Consider the following 24,551-nt stretch of genomic DNA (forward strand, 5'->3'; position numbering starts at 1 on the left):
ATCCGTGGTCTTCGTTTCACTTGGGCACAAGTCCAGGAGGCTTTGCGTCATGCTAATGATAGGTACAGACTCCATGCTGACTGCAGATGCCTGCCTGCGCCTTCCTACTAGGTTAGGGACAGGGTCTGACTGTCATCTCGCAACCTCCAACTTCGTGTTCCCTCACTGAAATTTGCACCTCGGTTTAGTGGGCCTTTCCGTATTCTTTACAGGGTTAACTCAGTGGCTTATGCATTAGACCTTGCTTTTAATATGCGCATTTTGAATGTATTTTACGTCTCCTTATTAAAAACTTTTGTCTGCAACCGCTTTACCACCTTGGTGCCACGTCCTCACCCTGTAGAGGTTGAGAACCATGAGGAGTATGAAGTACAGTCAGTTGACTCCCGTAGGTTCTGTGGGCACATACAGTACCTGGTGCATTGAAAAGGGTACGGTCCGAAGGAACGCTCTTGGGTGTCCTCCTCGGAAGTACATGCTCCTGTCCTCCTCCATGATTTCCATAGATGTTTTCCCCACAAGCCTGGTAGTCCTCTGAGGGGAAGGGGTCCTTGAGGAGGTATTTCTGTCAGGTCTGGGCTCAGCCCTTCCTTCTCTGAGCTGGCCACTCCGCTGTCTGTTAATTTCCAGCTCCTATGTCTCTCCACAGTTACTCAGCTGTTGATATCCTGCTTGTCTGTCCTGCCTACTTAAGCTGTCCAGTCGAGCTCTGCCTTCACCTTGGTCAACATCACAAGAAACATCTCCTGCATTCCTGTTTATAGACTGGCTTTACTGACATCCCTTCTGGCTCTGAAACCAGTTCCACTGTTCCACTACTTTGATCCCTGACTTCTGGCTTGGCTGACTATCCTTTCTGGTTAATGAACTTTGGCTATGTTTTGACTATGTTTGTCTTTTTACTTTTATTATTAAACAAGTGTGATTTAACTGTACATCTGTCTTGGTCCGATTTCATGTTTTCTGACAGAACCGCGACCTGGCACTAGCATACAGCAAAACCCATCTACTTATGTTATCCAGCTGGTTGATGTGAACCTCTCTACTGCTATAGTTACTGGTCTCCAAGTCTGACCCCTGAGCTATGACATGAATTAAGAACTTTTGGGAATTCATTGCCCACTTTTTTTATAGGGGCTTCTGATGATTTCTAAATAGGAATTTTGTTATGTTTGACATAAATGTTAAACCATATTATGCTCAGCTTTAAAAGCACTGGTGAAATTGCATGAAATGTTATTAACAACAAAAATCTTCTCTATAGCAGCTAAAATTATGGTTTCCATTGTGTAATACAGCAATACTAATAAGAAAAAAAAGATCACAATTTAACCACTTAAGCCCCAGACCATTTAGCTGGCCAAAGACCAGAGCACATTTTTCGATTTGGCACTGCTTCATTTTAACTGACAACTGTACGGTCATGCAACGTTGCTCCCAAACAAAACTGATGTCCTTTTTTCCCCACAAATAGAGCCTTCTTTTGGTGGTATTTGATCACCTCTGCAGTTTTTATTTTTTGCAATATAAACAAAAAAATTTAAATAATTTTGAAAACACATTATTTTTTACTTTTTGCTATAATAAATATCCCCAAAAAATATATAAAAAAATGTTTTCCTCTGTTTAGGCCATTACCTATTCTTCTACATATTTGTGGCAACAAAAAAAAAATCACAATAAGCGACTGATTGGTTTGAGCAAAAGTTATAGCGTCTACAAAATAGGGGATCGTTTTATGGAATTTTTATTATTATTATTATTATTTTTTTTTACTAGTATTGGTGGTGATCTGAAATTTTTATCGGGCCTGCAACATTATGGCGGACACATCAGACACTTTTGGTGCGATTTTGGGACCATTCACATTTATACAGCTATCAGTGCAATTAAAAACTGTGTAAATGTGACTGGCAGTGAAGGTGTTAAACACTAGGTGGCACTGTAGAGGTTAAGTGTGTCCTAGGGAGTGTTTCTAACTGGGGGCGGGGGGAGGGGCTGTGTGTGACACTTATCACTGCTCCCGATCACAGGGAGCTGTGATCAGTATCAGTATCATTAGGCAGAACGTGGAAATGCTTGTTTACATTAGCATTTCCCCATTCTTTTCTTAGGCCGCGTACACAAGAGAGGATTGTCCGTCCAACTTAGTCCGCTGAAACGTGTTTCAGCGGACAGTCCGCTCGTGTGTGGGCTTCAGCGGACTTTTTCAGCGGACAGTCTGGCGGACTAAGTCTTTCGGAATTTCCGTAATACAGTCCGTCCAACTTTGGTTTCAGCGGACAGTCCGCTCGTGAGTAGGCTAGTTGGACGGACTAAGTATGGCGCATGCTCAGAAAGGATTTACACGGCCGAAGGTTGCATTGCAGTGTATTGGATGTCGTATTTCTAGTCCCGTCGTACGTGCTGTACACGTCATCGCGCAAGCTTTCAGCGGACTGTCTGTTCATCGTGTGTGGTCAAGTCCGTTCATTCAAAAGTAGGATGGACTGTCTGTCGGATTGTCTGAAGGACTTAGTTGGACGGACAATCCTCTCGTGTGTACACGGCCTTACTCTCCGTGAGACGAATGTGGGTATCCCTGTGGATAGAGTTCACATGATCAACCCACGATCACGCTCATGGAGATCCCACCAGCGCCCCGCCCACAAGCTGCCTCTTAAAGGGCAATGTACAGGTACGTTAATCTGCCTGTACGTGCCCTTCTGCCGCAGTATATCTGCGTGAGGCGGTTGGGAAGCGGTTAAAGAACACATCCAGGCATTACCTTACCTAAATTTAGCCACAAATCTCCCTCTTCCCATCTAGAGCATGTCCAAGCATTATTTTTTTTCTTTTACTTTGTTCCTTTTTATTACATCATGTGTCATAATCAATAGGCTTGTAAAATTCTCAAAGGATAAGTTCACCTTTTAGAAAAAAAAATAATAAAGAGAACTACAAGCCGACAATCGCAAAGGAGCTGATTTTAAAAGGTGACAGCTAGTATGGGAAACTTCTTTCCGTACTACTGCCACAGGGAGGGGGGGGGGGGGGCAGTGGGCAGCAGCTACAGCATTGAGAACATGTAACATGTTTCCAAAGATGAACTTATCCTTTAATGGCAAATTTTGGGAGTGCACTACCTAGACAAGCGTACCTCCAGAACCACATCTTCCAAGAGCCCTTTCCCTACATAGTATGTGGACAGGCTTCTGGGAGTCATATCAGCACTATTGTCTTGCTGGAGCAGAAATAAGTGTGTGGTGTGGGACAGAAAGAGGTGGGGATTGGCACACTTATATAGCCCAGCAGGCAGGGCATGGTATTGACAGGTGGAGCACATTGGATTTCTGTCAGATCATCATATAGTGTGCATTTTTTTTTAAGGCATAAATATTGAGAAGTACTATCTAGATATATATGTATCCATCTTCATACCAAAAATAAATCTTAATTTCAGGTCAGCTATAGGCTGATTCGCATCAAAACATACACTTAAGATAATGCTCCTACTCAAGATGAAAGAAACCTTTTCTAACGTCATTGCTTTTGACACAACTCTTGTAATATAGGCCTAAGGAATGCCTAATTCAGTCAGACTGTTAAACTTTTTTCATGGATATATAGTTAAGAATTTAATCCCTGCATTATAATATTAATATCTACTTCAATGTAAAAATGTTTGCAGCAAGAAGTAATAGACCTATATTATTTTTGTGCTAAAAATATCCTATGGTCCTAAATAATAAAGGCCAAGAATGTTGGTGACATCTTATAAGGAATTAGGCAAAAATTATTTTGCTTAAAAAAAATAACATATTAAACATATTATTTCTAAAACTGTTTGATGATTGTTTCTTCTTCACTGTTAATTTGCATTGCTTTTTATGCTTGCATTTACTTACAGCCAACTTCCCCTACAACTCCCACTAAGCCTGATGTACCCCTTGATTGGGCCTCTGCAGTGACCACAAAGCCTGACCCTACCATTATTAATAAGCATATACGGAAATTAGTTGAGGTAAGGTGACAATTCTCTCTTTTTGTAGTACAAATTTTCTGAGCATGTCTGTTTACGTCTCCAGAATCTTAGGTAATAAAGTTAAACATTCTTGTTTGCTCAATGAAATGGAGGTTCTACCAGGAAAAATGTGCAGGCTCACAACATCAAAATCAGAATCAGAATTGGTCTCTGATGATATATGGGAATAGTGTAGGAACTTTACCATTATGGAGACAACTTTTTCTACTGTCAGTAGAAAGAATAAGTTATAAACTATGTGGCAGTGATGCTAAAATAACACATTCTACTAGTGTCCAAATCCTCGGCTTCAGAACAGCAAGGTGGTCAGAATAGGAGTAGTAAGCCTATAGGTCACCAGGCAAGTCCTATCACCAGTAGATATGTGCATACCCTGCTATTGCAGATAGTTTTGTTTTTGGATTCAAATTCCCTCTCTTCTTTTATTCCAGCTGGACTCCTCTAATCCTTTTTTTCTACTGCTTCCAATGTTCTCCAAACCATATGTTTGCTTTTCCTTAGGTGTTCGAATATTGTTGCTTTTTGCTCAATATATAATTTTGTTAAATGAAAACAATATGATTGTGATTAGTTTTTTATATTTTTTTCAAAGAATTGTATCTTTTTCTGTTTCTTATTCCTGTACATTTGTAACATTATTAGCAGAGCATTATAGGCTAAGGAGAGCACAACCTTACATTTTTTGATTGGGATATTCTCTCTCTCTTACTGGACTAAACAAAGATGTGTTTATTTTTTTTTTATAAATATGAATAATACATCAAGAAAATATGGATAAAACAATATATATTATCCACCAACCCAGCAATACCTGTCACCTCAATCCCAGTGACATGTCCACAGTTGCTAGTGGATATAGGAAGTGGACCTCACTTTGTAGCTATGTGCCTTGTCTCTGTCTCTATTTCTCTCGATGGCCCCTCTACATCTCTCCTGTGACTCCTAGACTAGGTTCCTAGGTATACTGTGCCACAGGGTTCAGTCCCCAAAATGTGGTAAACCGACTGCTAGTGAAGGGGACAAGCACAACACCCCTTCACTACCAGAGAAACAGTCACCCTATGCCAGTCACCCATTCCCTGGGTGGTTGTCTGCTTTAAGCTAATGACACAAATATGGTTGCCCCTAGCAATGGCAATATAGCCTACACTAGAGAGCAAACTGCACGCTGGACTAAAGTTTATTTTATCTACTCATGGGGGAAAGGGAATATTTGGGACTTTATATGAGGCATAGGACCCATAGGTAAAATGCCTCCATCCCTGTGACAATTCATTAAAGAAAAAGGTTTGGAACTATGTATTAAGCATGTATGGAATACATTTTATTCTATTATACTCTTTATGTGCATTGTATTGAAATTTAGTAATTACAGTTATAAAACAAACTGGTCAGACATAATTTGCATCATGGTCACCCCCCAGCTGTATGCTTCATACAAAATCCCAAACCTCTTTCTTTAATGAATTGTATTTACACTAAACTACAGTCATCATGCGACAAGCTCTGTTCTTTGTACTCCATGCAATACACCATTTGAAAAGAGACTTCAGACCAGGCATTAAACAGTTAATGATAACTTTACTGAAGAAAGGCATCACACAACAGTTCTTATCAGGCAGATTTCACATGAATTCCCATACAAGGTTCTTTAGTGCTCATAGGGTAAAGGGTAATCATACCTGAATAACAGCAGAGGGTCCTTAGTTTTTATTAAAGGCAGAGTTCATGATTAAATAATAATAAACAATAATCTACAAGAGGTAGCACTGGGTCCAAACATTCCATGTTTGGCAAAGATCCTTAAAGGTAATAAGTCTGATATTTTTAGTTAAGAGTCCTCAGACTCCCGCTCCCTCGGGGAGTCCTAAATGCACTGAAGAGCTCCTTTTTATGGGCATCTCCAGAAAATTGGTGGGGAAAAACTAGCCAATTCCCCAGATCCACTACACATCAACATTGTAACAGTTTCACAGGAAAGACAGCAGACTTGACCCAAATAACTGCAGAACATGAGTCTGCATTTAAAAATCATTAATCCTTCTGTCCTGCCTACAACTAAATCATACAGTGTTTATTTAAATGGCAAATGCAGCTCTACTAACATATTTGGGACAGATTGAGAACATTTTTAACCTATGACTCACTGCTGAGTTGGATACACAATGTATGGTAATCTGAAAATGTCAACATTGTAAAGAATTTCAAATTCATTATTCTTCATTGTAGAGTAGGAAAAGTATATATGATTATGTGGGATATGTTCTGATCTTTTCCTGATATTACAATAAAAAAATTACTTAAAAAGTGGAATGATAATAATAAAACAATAACTAGTGCACTAAATAAAAGGTATTTCATCAAAAGTTAAGAACATGAAAAACATATGGAAACCGGTAATCTACTTTTTTAACATACCACACCTTTCCCTCCAAAAAACAATCCTACAAGTAACTCTTACTGCTATTTTTTTCTTTCAATTATATTAATTTTTTCTAATAGATACAGTTAGGTCGATATATATTTGGACACAGGCATAATTTTCATACTTTTGGCTCTGTATGCCACCAGAATAAAATTAAAATGATACAATCCAAATAAATTTGAAGTGCAGACTTTCACCTTTAATTCAAGGGGTTGAACATAAATATCAAGTACAAATTTTTGGAACCATTTTTATACACAGTCCCCCATTTTCAGGGGCTCAAATGTAATTGGACAAATGAATATAACCATAAATAAAAATGTTCATTTTTAATATTTTGTTGAGAATCCTTTACTGGCAATGACACATTTCACACTATCAAACAGTGCTTAACCATGAACACGTGCCTGTATAACATGTGCACTGGTGTGCATTGTGCATATGCAAATGTCCGATCGGACCGTGTTGTCGATAATCCGTCCGTGTGTGGGCTCCATCGGACTGTTTCTGTCGGAATATCCGACCAACAAAGTTTTAAAACAGGGCTATAAAATTTTCCAATCGTTTGTAGAGAATTCCGATCGGACAAAGTGCCACTCATGCTCAGATCAAATTCCAAGACCAAAGCTATTGGCTACTAGCCTGAACGTAGTCCCATCGTAACGAAATAACGTCACCACGTTCCGAACGATCGGATTTTCTGACAACTTTGTCCGACCGTGTGTATGCAACAGTCTCGGACAAGATCCGTCGGACAAGATCCGTTGGACAAAATCCGTCGGACAAAATCCAATGGATCTGGTTGTCAGAATGTCTGACCGTGTGTACAAGGGCTTAGAATAAGTTGCTTTTTTTTTACAGTTTTGTGTACCTTTCACTGTTTCCCAAAAAGGCACAGTTTAAAATTTACAAATACTTGTTATATATTAGCGCAATACAGTTCTATCTTTTAAATTTAGTAGGAATTTTATGTTGTGTTTTTGTGCATTTCATTTCAAAAATATAATTTTGATAAATATTTGTGTAACTATCACGAAACCTACAAAATCAGTAGCACAATCTTTTTATTTTATCAGTTGTGTGTCTTTAGAAAAGATATGGTTTGAGGCGTCTTTTACAAACTCTGGAAGATGTAAATGAAAATGAATAAAAAAAAGTTGCTAAGATGGTCTGGATACATGAGGTTAAAAGTAAAGCATAGTCCATGAGAGCAAAAGGGTTAAGGCATCCTCCAAGCATATTATTTAAATTGTGTATTTTTAATGTTGCCCTTTAGGGCATTAGCACATGTACTTCATGGTAGTATCCAGATAATTATGCCCCTTTTTACCAAAATAAACAAAAATGACAAGTTTTGGTTCCCATAGACTTCAATAGGGTTTGAGTGTTATGTTCAGAGATCTTTCATTTGTTTGGTGAATGTGCAGGAAACCAACCTGCTCGGTTTGCTCATCACTAGTTAGCAATAGTGGCCATTGTATAGTAGCTCTATAACTTTACTGACAGTCCCTATCTTCAAATACATGTAGCTTAAAGAGGAAGTAAACCCTGATGGGTTTACTTCCTCTTTTTTTCCCTGCAAAGGTAAAGCATAATGGACTACTATGCATCGCATAGTAGCTCATTATGTGTCACTTACCTGACACAGGAGCCAGCGAAGTCGCCGCTGATCCCTGTAGTCCGCCGCGTCCATCTTGCTGGTGGCGTCTCGCAGCTCCGACCAATGACAGCGGCGCAACCGCGATGACGTCACTCCCGCGCATGCGCACGGGAGTCGCGCCTCGCAGCTCCGTTGCTGTCATACGGCGAAGCCGCGATGACGTCACTCCCGCGCATGCGCACGGGAGTCGACAAATTTGGCAAATCCATTCTTGGATTTGCCGCATTTAGTGCGCCTGCGCGCCGCTGTCTACGGCGCATGCGCCGTAGACAGCGGTGCCCATTTTCGGGCAAATATCTCCTAAACCATATAGGTTTAGGAGATATTGCTTGGACCTACAGGTAAGCCTTAATCTAGGCTTACCTATAGGTCCAAGTTGTTTGGAAGGGTTTACTTCCCTTTTAAAAGGGTTTGGTAAAAATAAAGCTTTTACAAAAAAAAAAATGAAATTAATCTACGGCTATCCCCTTTACTCTCCTATAAGTAATTAATGAATGAAGAGTGTTGCTGACACCCAGATTGGAAGGTACCATCAGTAATACAAATATTTTTAGCAGTTCTAACCTCCCTTGTTATGCTTTTGGCTGTGATTTCACTTGGTTATGTAAAACAAAAAAAAATTGCTGGAGTTTGAATTTTTAAATTCCAGTACATCTGTGTGTAAATGTACAGTTTGCTTTCCTTTGCAGTGTCATTTTGAATATCCCATGGTCTCCAGAAAATTGAATTGAATTAATATTTACCTAAAACATCCAAAAAAGTATAACAATATACAAATGTAAATGATAGTGACGGAAATGTTGATAAGTGTAATCCTAACCTCAATTAACATCCAGTATATATATTAAAGTCTGTTTTTAGAAACTATGATCATGATCATGATGGATATATTTCTCAAGAGGACTTCGAAAGTATTGCTGCTAACTTCCCATTTCTAGACTCCTTCTGTGTTCTAGACAAGGATCAGTAAGTTTACCAATGCATTATTCAAATATTGACATGTTACTATTATATATTACTGTTCAAGACATAATAAATACTAAAGCACAAAATCAATACTGACCAGGAGTATTTATGGTCTATTTTAACCACTTCAGCCCCGGAAGGATTTACCCCCTTAATGACCAGGACATTTTTTGCAATATGGCACCGTGTCGCTTTAACTGAGAATTGTGTGGTCGTGCAACGTTTACCAAAATAAAATGTATATTCTTTGTTCCTACAAAAAGAGATTTCTTTTGGTGGTTTTTGTTTATTTTTTGTGCTATAAACCAAAAAAGACAAACAATTAAAAAAAATATATATATTTTTTTCTTTCTACTATAAAACATATTAAAAATATATATATATATATAAAAAAACAAATGTATTCATCAGTTTAGGCCAATATGTATTCTGCTACATATTTTTGGTAAAAAAAAAACAAAACGCAATAAGTGTATATTGATTGGTTTGCGTAAAAGTTATCTACAAAACAGGGGAAAGATTTAGGGACTTTTTATTTATTGTTTTTACTAAAGTAATGGCACGGATCAGAGATTTTTTAGCAGGACTGCAACATTGTGACGGACAAATCTGACCCCAAGTGACACTTTTTGGTGATCAGTGCTATAAAAATGCACTGATCACTGTACAAATGCCACTGGCAGGGAGGGGGTTAACACTAGGGCACGATCAAGGGGTCAAGTGTTCACTAGGGAGGTTTTTATAACTGTCAGGGGGATAGACTGACTGGCAGTAGAGAGAGATCGATATTCCTGATCACTAGGAACAGCTGCTCTCTCTCCTCCTGTCAGAACGGGGTTCTGGATTGTTAACATAGGCAGATCCCGGTTCTGCCTCTCTTCACCGCAATCGTGAGTGGCTGACAGTCCACCGGACCCACAGGCGAGCTCCTGCAGCACACATCTGCAGTACCACATGCACAGACTGACTTACAGGTATGTCGGTTTGCGCAGCCGAGTCACCCTGCCTCATTATATAATGGAAGGCAGTCAGCAAGTGGCTAATAGATGTCAATAATGCAAACAAAAATCTCTAGACAATAACGCCCTTAACATATAACACACTGTAATTCTAATAGCTTAACTGTTGTTATCTACAGGACACCAAAATAGTTTACAGTAAATGAGACTAGGATAAAGCTGGCCATACATAGTACATGATAACTATACATTAGAAAAAAAATGACTGGATGATCTGTGTGCTTGGCCTTACTTTATTTGGCACAAAGGAGTTCTTTGAGAGAACTGCATTGTGACTGAAAGGATTTATGCACTGGCTATTTTGAAGCTAGCTACGCAAACTTATGACTCTATAGAAATCTCTAAATATTTTCTTAGTTTTTACTAAAGGCTGTCTTTGTCTAAATTCAAAAAACCAGATACCCAGCTTTTGTGTCAGAACTTTGGAATTGAGCTTGTTAGATATAGCCCCAATGGAAAGTGCACTACATTTTTCTGCATGAAGTTAACAAGGTGGCTACTTCTAGAGATTAAAGTTACACATTAAAGTGTTTGTTAACCACAAAAAAAAGAGATAAAGATCCTGTTTCTTTAAAGCATGTTATACAGCACAGTGCTTGTGCTGTGTATTTTGGCCCCCTGTATCACCTGAAATACCTTACTGATCCTGACAGTTTCTACCCTCCCCTCTGTATGCTGACTGCGATATATCAGGGCGTCTGAGCCCTGACACCATTGTCAGCATACATGCCTCCATCATACGCTGCTATCTGCAGCTCTCCTGTGTCTCTTCTGTCCTCCCCTCCCTGCCTGTCATCTCTCACTATCGCTGATCTGTGCCTCTCCCTGCTGCTTCAAAACTAGCTGTATATCCTCCCCTCTGTCAGATTAAAAGTTGTGTCCTAGTGCCTATGTTTTATAAAAAAAAAAACATTTCTACCTGTTTTAACAGTGTCTTTCAAGGATCACATGACTCCAGGCTCTCAGCTCCTCTCCTACCTGGCTGATGTCAGCAAGGGAATCTCGGCCCCGCCCACTGGAGATATCACAAGGGGAGAGCTGATAGCCTTGAGTCATCTTATCACTGGGAGACGGTGTTAAAACAGGTAGAAATATTTTTTTTTAAATAAAGAACAAGCACTAGGATGTAGCTTTTTATCTGACAGAAGGGATGATATAAAGAGGAGATAGTGGCTTAACAACCACTTTAACCTTTTTGGTCCTTTACAAGGGATATTAACTGTGGAAGCTGTACCCAAAATGGCAAGAAGAGGGAAATTAACAAGTTACCAGCATTGCCTGTAGGCATTGCAGCAGATTAGCTATCAGAAAACACAGATCCACAGAATAGAAGTAGTAGAAGCGGGGATATCTTTGTACTGCAGGTTCCACTGCAGTATAGAGAATGGCAAGCAATGCAGTAGTGACATACCGAATCTCATACCAAATCTCTTGACACTGGCATTCAGAGGCACAATGTTAAGGTGCCCATAGATGGATTGAATTTCGATCCATGTGTGGCCACAGCAGTTGAGCAATAGTCAATCTACCAATCGATTTCTGATCAACCGTTCTGTCGGATAAAAGCTGTGAGAATACAATAGTACTGCAGGATGTGTGGATAGGGGAATCAGTTCAATTTTTAAACAATATCATACAATACCATGTATTGCCAGCTTTAGATGATCAGTGCTAATATATACATTTACAAGGCTCATGGCACTGGAGTGCTAAGACACATGAAGTGTTCTGCTATTTTTCAGGTGAAATTCAGGACATAAGGTAGGCTTTTCAGAGTACTGCTTAGGCACAATTAACCATGCTATATGTTGCCTAAAAAATAGCAGCTCTTTTTTTATTTTTTTAAGTCCACTTTAATTCTTGAAACAGTTTAACCACCAATTTACTTAGCAATCTTTTTTACAGCTCTGAGTCTTGGGTTTGAGCCCACATACATGGGCTTTTTTCTAACAGTAGGTCGGAAGGTAAATACATACCTCAGTAATTAGTTGTCAGTTTATTGCAAAATCTTCTTCCATTCCAGCAGGTGTCTGAATATTTTTTCATAGATATTCTATCTTACACTATGGCGCGTTTGATTAAAACTGCAGAAAAGAAAGTAAAGTTGCCAGTATCAATCAGGTTTCACTTTTTATTTTTTGGAAAAATTGAACAAAACCTCTAATTGGACTATGGCCAAAAACTTTTTTCACTGGTTTTAATTATTTGACTCATGGCATGGATACTGTCTTCTTTAGTAATTGGAGAAAAAGGGAGAACTGTAGAGAAGTCACCTGTACTTTTAAAATCTCAACAGCCAGCCATGTAGAGTGTATCAAGATCAATTGTGTATTGCAGAGTGTGTGACCTTCCAACTATCTATGTGTCCTTTCACTATTGTTTAACAGGCGATAGTGTTATCTGATCAGTCATTCTGTTGTTTAGAGCTCTGAGGAAAGCCAACACCAGTAATAGCCACAACGGGGCGGTAATACTTGCATTCTCTGTGTTCCCTTGCTGCTGAAGTCAGAAAATACTATTTTAGTTTTTAACAACAAATTAACCATCTAACTACTATCTAAAAATATTTTAAAAGGAACTTCAAAGCAGAGGTGTCAAGATGAATAAACGCCTGTCCATTTGGCTTATTCAAAGGAACCAATGTATCGGTAGAATATGTGGAATGCCATTGATGGTCTCAAAAAAAGATTGGAGTTCATGTTATTATTTGTCTTCAATACTTTCTATGTCCCTGACCCAGAGAAAACATATAGACCATTAGTTCTGACTTTACATGTTGCAAAGGTATCCTGGGTCAATGACCAGTAAATGTGTTGTAACCAGAGGGTCAGCATACTGATCAGACAGCTGGTATTTCTGGAAAGAGCTCAGCAATGGTAGATTAATATATTATTATTTTTTTAAAGAACAATGTTTTTGTTAGAAGAATGAATTCATGACTTTTGAAGGTGTTTATCAAGTTTTCAATCATTTGGCATATAATATCCATAAAACAAAATTGGAGACATTCATTCACTGACTTATCCATACTTGTCCCATCCTCACCATGCCTTAAACATAGTTATTTAGTCCAAACCTTAGATTAGTGTTACAGAATGTTAACCATTGTTATGTATATATTAGAACCCATATATTTGCTCAAGGCAGTAAACATTTGTTCCAGCTATGGGTTCCAAATTTTATTAAACTTGATTGGGCAATCACTCTCCATATAAATCAGCTGGTCAATAGATGGTAGGCTAGGATCCCTCCAGCAGAACAGAATCATTTCCCAGGTATACAAACAAAGAAGACAAAACATAGTCCAAAGAGGATTTTGGAGTATATCTTCATTCAATAATTTAGTAAGAACACTACAGGGGATTTAGGGGCAGTGAATCCAAAATGAGTGGTCAGCAGGTTGTCCAAATTTAAGCAATTCTGAAGTATTCTTAGGAAAGTCAAAAACAGGTGGATTACCGTAGGTCCACCTGATCATTGACACGACTTGAGAAAGGATCCCGTTTTGTATTTTGGATAAAGTAGGATGAGAACCTCAGGTTATCATAGCTGCCTGTTCTGTTCTGACAGAAATCCTTCCCCAGATTTTACTAAAAAGTAATAAAAAGGTTTTTTTTTCATTTCCTGTCCAGGTGATAATGTTGACACTTTGAAAAACATTTAACTTCCCTGGCCGTTTTCCGGAGTGTGGCTCTGGGTTAAATTTCAATACCATTAGTGGTAACCTCGAGCCACACTCGGGATTGCATTGCAGGATCCTGGAGCAGTATACTTGCCTTGTCCACAGGATCCTGCAATGTCCCCTCGCTGTGTCTGTGGGCTCTGTCCTCCGCCTGATGCCTCTGTGTGCTGGGCTCTTTTCCCTGTGAGCGTCGCAACGCACAGGGGCGGAGCCCGGCAACAAATTCAAAAAATTTAAAATATATAACACATACAGTACACTGTAATCTTACAGATTACATTACTGTATGAAATAATTTCACATCCCATTTTTGCCCTGCATGCAGTTTTATATTATATATACTGTTCTTTCTGCCTGGAAACTGGAGATTGTCCATGGCAACCAAAAAGTGTTCCTTTACGTCAAATGTGGTTTGAGACCAGCTAGAAAACAGTGATAGTAAATTAGAATACTTGCGGAATTGAGCGATAGTGAATCATGGGGTAATTAATTGTATTATATTATTATTTTTTATAATTATTTATAGTTATTTATTATATTATAATTTATGATTTTGTGTTTCATACTCGGGATATCTACTAGACTCTTCTTTGGACAGATTTAAGTGTGTTATTGCTAAGAATTACAGGCCTACAATATAAAACCTCAAATTTCTAGGCAAAACAATTGTAGCGCTTTGAAATTCAAAAATTCGGACATAATCATACCGCCAGGGAGGCTACGGGAAATCCACTCAATAGGGACACTAGAACAATAAAAACCTGTGGTGAAAAAAGATTTGTGGGTCCTTGTAGACCACCGACTTATCAATAGCATGCATAGCAGGTAAAAAGCAAGCAGAATACTATCATGCATTAAAATTACTTTTGCCTTTTACAAATAATTGCTTGGCCTCATCTTGAATACAGAGTACAATTCTGGTGACCAATCAACAAAAAGATGTTCTAGAATTAGAGAGAGTTCAACAATGGGAAACAAAGTCAACAAGAGGATGGAGGACTTCAGTTACAAGGAATGACTGAGTAAATTATACCTATTCACCTTAGAGAAGAGATTTTAAAGAGGAGATCATTCTGAATGCCATCTCCATATTAATCAATAGTGACTGTAGCAATAGTAACAAACGGTTTAATATAAAGTCCCTGACAAGTATACGCAGCAAGAAATAGACATTGGAGAATCTAAAACTATGCAGGGGGTTCTTTGCTGTTAGAGAAGTTCAAGTGTGGAACTCCCTTCCCCAGGGAAGTTTCAAAACCTTTTAAATATGTCAATGGGCATAATATACAGGGGGTATGTATATTCCTAGCAGGCTCAAAATGACACACTCACAATCACATAGCTGGTACTGAATGGAGTCATGTCATTTTCCAACCTGATCTACTTTGTAATATATTTACCGTATATACTCGAGTATAGGCCGACCCGAATATAAGCCGAGGCCCCCAATTTACCCCCAAAAAAACTGGCAAACTTATTGACTCGTGTATAAGCCGAGGGTAAGACATGCCTGTCCATCCCTGTGTGTGTGTCCGTCCATCCCTGTGTGTCCGTCCATCCCTGTGTGTCCGTCCATCCCTGTGTGTCCGTCCATCCATCCCTGTGTGTGTGTGTGTGTCCATCCATCCATCCATCCCTGTGTGTGTGTGTCTCCATCCATCCATCCATCCCTGTGTGTGTGTGTATCCGTGTGTGTGTGTGTGTGTGTGTGTGTGTGTGTGTGTGTGTGTGTGTGTGTGTGTGTGTGTGTGTGTCCAGCCTACCTGTGTCCTGAGCCTTTGTCCCGAGCCTCCGTCCCGTGCCGAGCCTCCTTGCCTCCGTGCCTCGCCGCCGTGCCTCGCCGCCATGCCTTGCCTCCGGTCCCGTCCCGTCCCGTCCCGTGCCGTGCCGTCCTGTGCCTTGCCTCCGTCCCGTGCCCTCTTCGTTCGTCGGCGCCTCGGCGGCCATTGTAAAATTCAAAAGCTGCGCCGCCGCCTTCGCCTGTGATAGGCGGAACACTGAATTTCCCAGCAGCCTGTGTTCCGCCTATCACGTACATCGTATCATCCTCGTCCGTAGTACGAGGATGATACGAAGTCCGTGATAGGCGGAACACAGGCTGCTGGGAAATTCAGTGTTCCGCCTATCACAGGCGAAGGGGGAGCCGGAGGCGCGGCTTTTGAATCAGAATGGCCGCTGTCTGTCTGCTCGACACGCTGATCGAGCGGGCAGACAGCGATGACTCGAGTATAAGCCGAGGGGGGCACTTTCAGCCTCAAAAAAGAGGCTGAAAATCTCGGCTTATACTCGAGTATATACGGTAATTTACAGCATATACTGTATAGGGTAAAATATAAGCACCTGCAAGAATACAATATACATAGGATTGCTAGGCTTTGATCCAAAAATGCTCTTCTATAGTATAGCCTCATCCATTTCGGGGATGAACAAGCCTTGAAAAACGGGAGAAAACAAAATAATAACAATATTACATCCATGTGTTTTATACAAAATATTTTTATTTGCTATATAAACAGTAAAATTAGTAATTAGTTACTTTAATAAAGCTGTTTTTTCTCTTTACAGAGATGGCCTTATCAGCAAGGATGAAATGATGGCCTACTTTCTTAGGGCTAAGTCTCAGTTTCATTGCAAAATGGGTCCTGGCTTTGTTCACAATTTCCAAGAGATGACATATTTAAAGCCAACTTTCTGCGAGCACTGTGCAGGATTTGTACGTATATTTTATTGGGCTGTAAATAAGCTTTACATTCAGGTCTGGTGCAGCTGATTGCAATTCTCTGTATGAAGTTATCATACATAGGAAAAACCATAAAACATTTTAAGGATTACTGTAAGAGATGTAGGAAGAATATTAGCCATAAATAGGAAACACTACAGCTGTGTTCATAAGTTTACATACCCTGGAAGAATTTATCATTTCTCTGCCATTTTTCAGAGAATATGAATGATAACACAAAAACTTTTCTTTCACTCATAGTGTTTGGATGAAGCCATTTATTATAAATTAATTGTGTTTACTCTTTTTAAATCCTAATGACAACAAAAACTACCCAAATGACCCCGATCAAAAGTTTACATACCCCAGTTCTTAATACTGTGTATTGCCCCCTTTAACATCAATGACAGCTTGAAGTCTTTTGTAGTATTTGGGGATGGGGCTCTGTATCTTCTCAGATGGTAAAGCTGCCCATTCCTCTTGGCAAAAAGCCTCCAGTTCCTGTAAATTCTTGGGCTGTCTTGCATGAACTGCATGTTTGAGATCTCCCCAGAGTGGCTCAATGATAGGGGTCAGGAGATGGCCACTCTGGAACCTTTGCTTTATTCTGCTGTAGCCAATGATAGGTTGACTTGGCTTGTGTTTTGGATCATTGTCATGTTGGAATGTCCCATGCGCAATTTCCTGGCTGATGAATGCAAATGTTCCAGTATTTTTTTATAACATACTCCATTCATCTTGCCAACAATTTTGACCAAATTTCCTGTGCCTTTGTAGCTCACACATCCCTGAAACATCAGCGATCCACTTCTGCACCTTTCAACATAGGCCTTGTTGACTCCTCTCCAAATTTAGAGTTTATGGTTGTGGCCAAAAAGCAAAATTTTAGTCTCATCACTCCAAATGACTTTGTGCCAGGAGGTTTGAGGCTTGTCTCTGTGCTGTTTGGCGTATTGTAAGCGGGATACTTTGTGGAATTTGCATAGTAATGGCTTTCTTCTGGCGACTCGACCATGCAGCCCATCTTTCTTCAAGTGTCTCTTTATTGTGCATCTTGAAACAGCCACACCACATGTTTTCAGAGAGTCCTATATTTCACATGAAGTTATTTGTGGGTTTTTCTTTGAATTCCGAACAATTTTCCTGGTAGTTGTGGCTGACATTTTAGTTGGTCTACCTGACCGTGGTTTGGTTTCAACAGAACCCAATTTTCCATTTCTTGATTAGAGTTTGAACACTGCTGATTGGCATGCTCAATTCCTTGGATATCGTTTTATATCCCTTTCCTGTTTTATACAGTTCAACTACCTTTCCTGCAGATCCTTTGACAATTCTTTTGCTTTCCCCATGACTCAGAATCCAGAAAAGTGCAGCACCGGATGTAAGATGCAAGGGTCTCTCAGGAGTCAGGAAATTCATTGAGCTATTACACACACACACACACACACTAAATTACAAGCAAACAGATCACAGGTGAGAATGGTTACCTTTAATAGCTATTCAAACCCCTTTGTGCCAACTTGTGTGCATGCTATCACGCCAAAATCACCAGGGTATGTAAACTTTTGAGCAGGGTCATTTGGGTAGTTTCTGTTGTCATTATGATTTAAAAAGAGTAAACATAGTTGATTGATAATAAATGGCTTCAGCCAAACACTATCTATGAGTGAAAGAAATGTCTTTGTGTTATCATTCATATTCTCTGAAAAATGGTCAAGAAATCATAAATTCTGCCAGGGTATGTAAAGTTATAAGCATAACTGTATGCCATGTTTTTCAAAACCATTCTCACTGCATCTTAATGAAAAATACATTAATTTATAAATAATAGGAGAAAAACAAACCTGGTAAAATGCAAAGGTAGGATAAAATAACAACATAAATGTCTATTGCTTGACAGTTACCAGAACTCTTGAAAGACTTAAAGAGGAAGTAAACCCTGATGAGTTTACTTCCTCTTTCATTCCCTGCAAAGGCAAAGCATAATGGACTACTATTCATCTGTATTTGGGCAAATATCTCCTAAACCGTATAGGTTTAGGAGATATTTCTTGGACCTACAGGTAAGCCTTAATCTAGGCTTACCTGTAGGTCAAAGTGTGTTGTAAGGGTTTACAACCATTTTAAAGTTAACTTAGTAAAATCTTCTGCCATACTGACATACAATATATGCTGGGAGTACGGCTCCATGAGTCAGAGAGTGACTATAAGAGACTAAATCAATAAGCGGCACATTACATATTGGAGGAATGAATAAGCATATTGTTGAAAATGTTAAATCTGTCACTCAAGCTCTCTGTAGACTCACTGTGCTTCATTACTAAACAGGAAGTACAATATTTTATTTAGTGATCCAACTTGGCTGTTCCCATGCACATACATTGTAACATTAAATTAAAGTGGTTGATAACCCATGTATACAACTTTATATAAGCGCCTCTGTGTCCTAATACCAAGTACTCCTGTCTGTGTGCTTTATTTAAAAATGCCTCCTTTACCATATTTCACAGCAGTTCCTTGCAATCATGTCACCAGCTGGCTCTCTCCTCTGCCCGGCTGACAGATACAGTGACCGGGGCTGAGATTTCCCCGCTGATGTCTGCCAGGACACAAGGAGGAGAGGAGAGAGCTGGCCAGTCATGTGATTGCGGGGAACTGCTGTAAAGGAGGCATATTTTTTTAGTAACGCACAAAGACGGGAGCACTTGTTATTAGGACACAGAGTGGCTTATATAAAGTTTTAACAGTTATGAGAGCAGCAGGAGCCTCCTAGGAGGGGAGGAGGGACGGAAACAGGAGCACGTAGGACAGGAGGGCTGTGGATGACAGATGCATGTAAACTGACCACGGTTTCAGGGCTCAGCAGCCATGATGAACCATGGTCAGTTTAAATAGGGGAGGGTAGAAATTGTCAGGATCAGCCAGGTATTACAGGGGGCAAAATGACACAGCACAAACACTGTGCTATATAAAATGCTTTAAAGGGACAGAATCCATTTTTTTTTGGACTAACAAACACTAACTTATTTATACATTTCAATAGTCATTGATCTGTCTGAGCCACCCAGATTTAGTAAAATAAGACACTGGTTGTTCTTTAAGATGACCATCAGGAAACACATTAAAAAAGAGTATTTTTAAGGAAAGTGGCTGTGAAGTGCACCTACAATACTGTAGCACTAAAAACAACCAGACAGTGAAGAAAAATAGAAATTATATTGTAGTCTGCATGCAATGGAATATGTTTCTGCTGTATAAAGTAAAGCAGAGGTTCACTTTTTGAACATGTTACACCTATATTTAGGCTGTAACTTATTCAAACCAACACCCTTCTCCACCTTAGCCCCCCCTTCCCTGTGACAGTGGGTGGGGCTTCCTCTCCCCTGCAGCCACTGTCACATTTGAAATCAGCATGACTGTGTGGGGCTCTGCCTACACAGCATGTCTTTTGTTCACAGGGATCTGTGAATGAAAAGACAACAAGTCCCATCTTCCACCATGACAGAAACACTTGTAGTGTACTCATAGTCCATTCCTACTTCCTACGGCTCTGAAACTGACAGCCCATATGGAGCTTTGGGCATCGAGCTGTAGGAAGAGTCTGCAGGAGACTGGCATTGCATCAGCAATCTACCGATTGCAGGTGCAATGCTCTGCAGGTCCTGTGAAAAAAATTATAAATGCACATTTTTTTTCCTGCAAAAATATGTGCATTTATTATTTTTTATAGAGTTGAATATATCCCATCATAAAAGTGTATAAAGAAAGTATACAGCTGTAAAAAAATAAAATAAATAACAATGTGTAAGTAACAAAGATGGGCACGATAATAGACAAAAATGGCAAGGACCTGACAGAAACAGAAGATATAAAGAAGAGATGGCAAGAATACAGAAGAGCTATGCAAGAAAGATCTGACTGTCCCATATAACCACGTTGATGCAGTCACTGACCTTTACCTGGATATCCAGGATAGTTAAGTCAAGTGGGCCTTAACAAAGCTTTGTTAATAACAAAGCTAGCGGAAGTGATGGTGTTCCAGCTAAGTTATTTAAAATTCTAAAAGATGATGCTGTTAGTGCTGCACTCAATATGCCAACAAATTTGGAAAACTCAACAATAACCACAGGACTGGAAGAAGTTTGTTTACATTCCGATACCAAAGAAGGGCAGCGCCAAAGAATGTTCAAACTACTGTTTGATCCCACTCCTCTCTCGCGCTAGCAAGGTTATGCTGAAAATTAACAAGCTAGGCTTCAGCAGCATGTCAACCAAGAGCTACCACACGTGCAAGCTGGATTTCGAAGAGGCAGAGAAACCAGAGATTAAATTTCCATTATCTGCTGGATCATGGAGAAAGCAAGGGAGTTCCAGAAGAATGTCTACTTTTGCTTTATTGAATAGAGTAAAACCTTTGATTGTGTGGATCACAACAAGATGTGGCAACAAAATTGAGAAAGGAGTGCGGCAAGGATGTTTGGTTCCTGGTGAGGAAAGCAATGGCGAACTAAGACAACATCATAAAAAGCAGAGATCACCCTGTCGACAAAGTGCCATATAGTCAAAGCCATATAATTTAAATTATGTAGTTTTACTCTTTATGTTTTATTTTTTGGGTCTATTATCGTTGATTACACACCCCTGAAATATATTCGGTGAGCGCTACTTGTTAAATATAGGTGGGATTCCCATGTGTTCTCTATTTTTTGTATACAGTCAAAGCTATTGTATTCCCAGTAGTAATCTATGGCTGTGAAAGTTGGACCATAAGGAAGCCTGAACAATGAAGAATTGATGCTTTTGAACTATGGTGTTGGAGAAGACTCTTGAAAATCCCTTGGACAGCTAGAAGATTAAACCAGTCAATCTTGAATGAAATCAACGCTAAATATTCACTAGAAGGACAGATCCTGAAGCTGAAACTCAAATACTTTGGCCACCTAATGCGTAGAGATGACTCAACAGAAAAGATCCAAATGCTGGGAAACATGGAAGGAAGAAGAAGAGGACAACAGAAAATAAGATGGGTAGATAGCATCAGTGAAACAATGAACATGAAGTTAAAGTAACAACCAACTTCGACCTTCAGGTAAGCCTAGATTAAGGCTTACCTGTAGGTCCAAGAAATATCTCCTAAACCTACATGGTTTAGGAGATATTTGCCGAAAGACAGGCACCGCTGGGGCACGCAGGCGCACTGAGCGCGCCGTGGTCAACGGCGATATGCCGCAAGTGGCGGCTCCCATGCGCGGGAGTGATGTCATCGCGGCTTCGCCTAATGACAGTGGCGGAGCAGCGAGACCCACCGAGAAGATGGATGCGCCGGACTACAGGGGACAGTGGTGACTTCGTTGGCTCCTGTGTCAGGTAAGAGACACATAATGGACTACTATGCAATGCATAGTAGTCCATTATGCTTTACCTTTGCAGGGAATGAAAGAGGAAGTAAACTCATCAGGGTTTACTTCCTCTTTAAGCAAGCTCCGGGAGGCAGTGGAGGACAGAAAGGGCTGGTGTGCTATGGTCCATGAGGTCACAAAGAGTCAGACCAGACACGACTGAACAACACGTAACAAAGACATTGTGTTTTATAGGTATGCAATCTACAAGTAATAATATTTATACTATATCAGAGTATAAAACGACTGATTAATGCTGTGTCATTAGGGAGATATGTCTTCAGTTATTCTCATTGTGCTCAGATACAGTACTTACATTATTTAGTATTTGAAGATATGCCCTTAGTTTGCGAAGACTGTTAAAACATTTTCTTAGTGAGAAGTCTGGAAAGACTTCCATGAAAATCCACACACGCGAGAGATGTTGATGACAGGAAGGGTGTTGGTGTATCCTGCTTATATTAGCATAGCAATTTCTTCTTACATCTGTATGACATGGTCTTCTTCTTTTTTCTGTTGCTGCATTGACTAATTGAGCTGTCTTTCATTTCAGCTGTGGGGAATCATCAAGCAAGGATACAAGTGCAAAGGTACATTTCTATCTGTGTACATTATTGAGAATAATATTTAGGGGAGTCAATAAAGGCAAATAGGAAAGCTCACTTTGCAAGGGAATTCTCTCCAAAGCTTAGTGAATGTGGTGAAGCTCTGCTGACTTTCATCATCCAATCATGTACATCTAATCAAGTGAAAAACAGGATTTTTAAAAACAGCCTACCTGTAAAATCCTTTTCTTTGAAGTACATCAGGTGACACAGAGCCATAGTAGTTACTATGTGGGTTATATGCCACCTTCAGGTGATGGACACTGGCACGCCCTAAGACAAAAAGTGCACTCCCTATATAACCCCTCCCACTACTGGGAGTACCTCAGTTTTGTAGCCAAGCAATACACATGTATACCAAAGAAGGGAGGGACCTCTGTGTCCCCTGATGTACTTCAAAGTAAAAGATTTTACAGATAAGCTGTTTTTAAAAACCCTGTTTTCTTTTCATACATCAGGGGATACAGAGCCATAGTAGTTACTATGTGGGATGTCCCATAGCAATGGCAACTGAAGGGAGGGAGACAACAAAAAAAGTAGGGCATTAAGAGACTAGAGGACTGCAGCACACTGCGCCCAAAGGCAATATCCTCATGACCTTTTACATTGATTTGATAGAATCTGGTAAATATATGGACTGAAGACCAAGATATCTTGGTAATGGCGGCAGCTGCTGCCACAACCAAGATATCCATTTCTTGAATAGAGCTTTATTTTGGTGGTATTTATTCACTATTCACATTTATTTTTTGCAATATAAGCGAAAAAAAAGAGTGTAAATTTGGAAAAAAAAACAATACTTTCTTCTTTCTATTTTAAAAGAAATCCAATAAAATCGAATTTTGTCCTAAATTTAAGCCAAAATGTATTCTGCTACATGTTTTTGTTAAAAAAAATTTCCATTAAGTGTATAATAATTGGTTTGTGTGATCACGGACATATGTACGCAAATGATCATGTACAGATGTGTGCAGTTGATCACGGACATATGTGTGCAGATCATCATTGGGACATGTGATTTTAGTGGGACATATGTGGGAGGACATGTGTTTTTATTATTTGGGGACATGTGTTTTGGGTACGTGTTTTGGGGACATTGTGTGGGGATGTGTATTTACACTGTATGTTTTACACTAGGTTGGTGATCAGTAAGTAAAAAGCTGTAAAAAAACAGCTCATACTCACTGATCACCAGCCAGCTGCAGCAATCTGCTCTCCTCTCCTCACTGACAACTTCCATGTGAGGAGAGGAGAGCTGATTGCCTAGTAACCGGCTCTGTGTTTACATCACATGACAGCTGTGATTAGACACTGCCATCATGTAATCAGGAGGGCCAATCACAGAGCTCTCCTGTCGATCGGAGATGCGCCCTGTCCGGGTGACACAAGCGCAGAGGTCGCGATCCCCCTCCTTCTGAAGGACGTTCCTGAATGTCCACTCAGAAGGAGAAAGCACCCCCTGCCATATATGTACATTGGCCGGGTGGGTTAAAGGAGGCATTCATAAGAAAATTCAAAAAGATTTCTTAGAAAACTCCACTTACCTTTCCCGCCGCAGGGTTTTCTGTGGTAAACCAACAGACCCAATCTTCACCCTTCACAGTGGGTTCCATTAAACCTTCAGGGGCAGGGGATCCTTGAGGAAACCCACAATCCTGGACCTGCAACAGCACCCTACCAGTAAAACCTTTATGGCCTTGGTAACAAAAAGTACTGGATCCCAGGGTCCAGCTCTCTAAAAAGAGAAGCATTCATGGGCAAAACCTTGTTTATTCAGATTCAAAGCCTGGGTACCATTCAATCTGGCCAAAAAAATACACTTTGAATGGATCCGGTCAGCTAGTCCCAGCAAGGATTTCTCCAGTGGAGCTCATGCACAGCAGATCTTTACTCGTGACCAACATCATAGACACTGGCGAAAAAACTGAGGTAATCCCAGTAGTGGGAGGCGTTATATAGGGAATGCACTTTTTGTCTTAGGGCGTGCCAGTGTCCATCACCTGAAGGTGGCCTATAACCCACATAGTAACTACTATGGCTCTATGTCCCCTG

General features: G+C 39.9%; 1 protein-coding gene across 5 annotated transcripts in view; it reads left to right on the top strand.

The window, feature by feature from the left end:
• RASGRP3 (RAS guanyl releasing protein 3) overlaps nucleotides 1–24,551 on the top strand; it is a 280,740-nt gene that overhangs the window by 238,701 nt on the left and 17,488 nt on the right. For all 5 annotated transcript variants that reach the window (XM_077486434.1, XM_077486437.1, XM_077486433.1 and 2 more), the window contains 4 exons: nucleotides 3,890–4,003; nucleotides 8,960–9,075; nucleotides 16,342–16,489; nucleotides 22,448–22,484. In XM_077486434.1, the coding sequence (XP_077342560.1) occupies nucleotides 3,890–4,003; nucleotides 8,960–9,075; nucleotides 16,342–16,489; nucleotides 22,448–22,484 (415 nt within the window). The remainder of the gene's footprint in view (nucleotides 1–3,889; nucleotides 4,004–8,959; nucleotides 9,076–16,341; nucleotides 16,490–22,447; nucleotides 22,485–24,551) is intronic.

This window comes from Lithobates pipiens, unplaced genomic scaffold (assembly GCF_037356315.1).
Source record: "Lithobates pipiens isolate NorthernLeopardFrog02 unplaced genomic scaffold, aLitPip1_a1.2 Scaffold_18, whole genome shotgun sequence".
Lineage (NCBI taxonomy): Eukaryota > Metazoa > Chordata > Amphibia > Anura > Ranidae > Lithobates > Lithobates pipiens.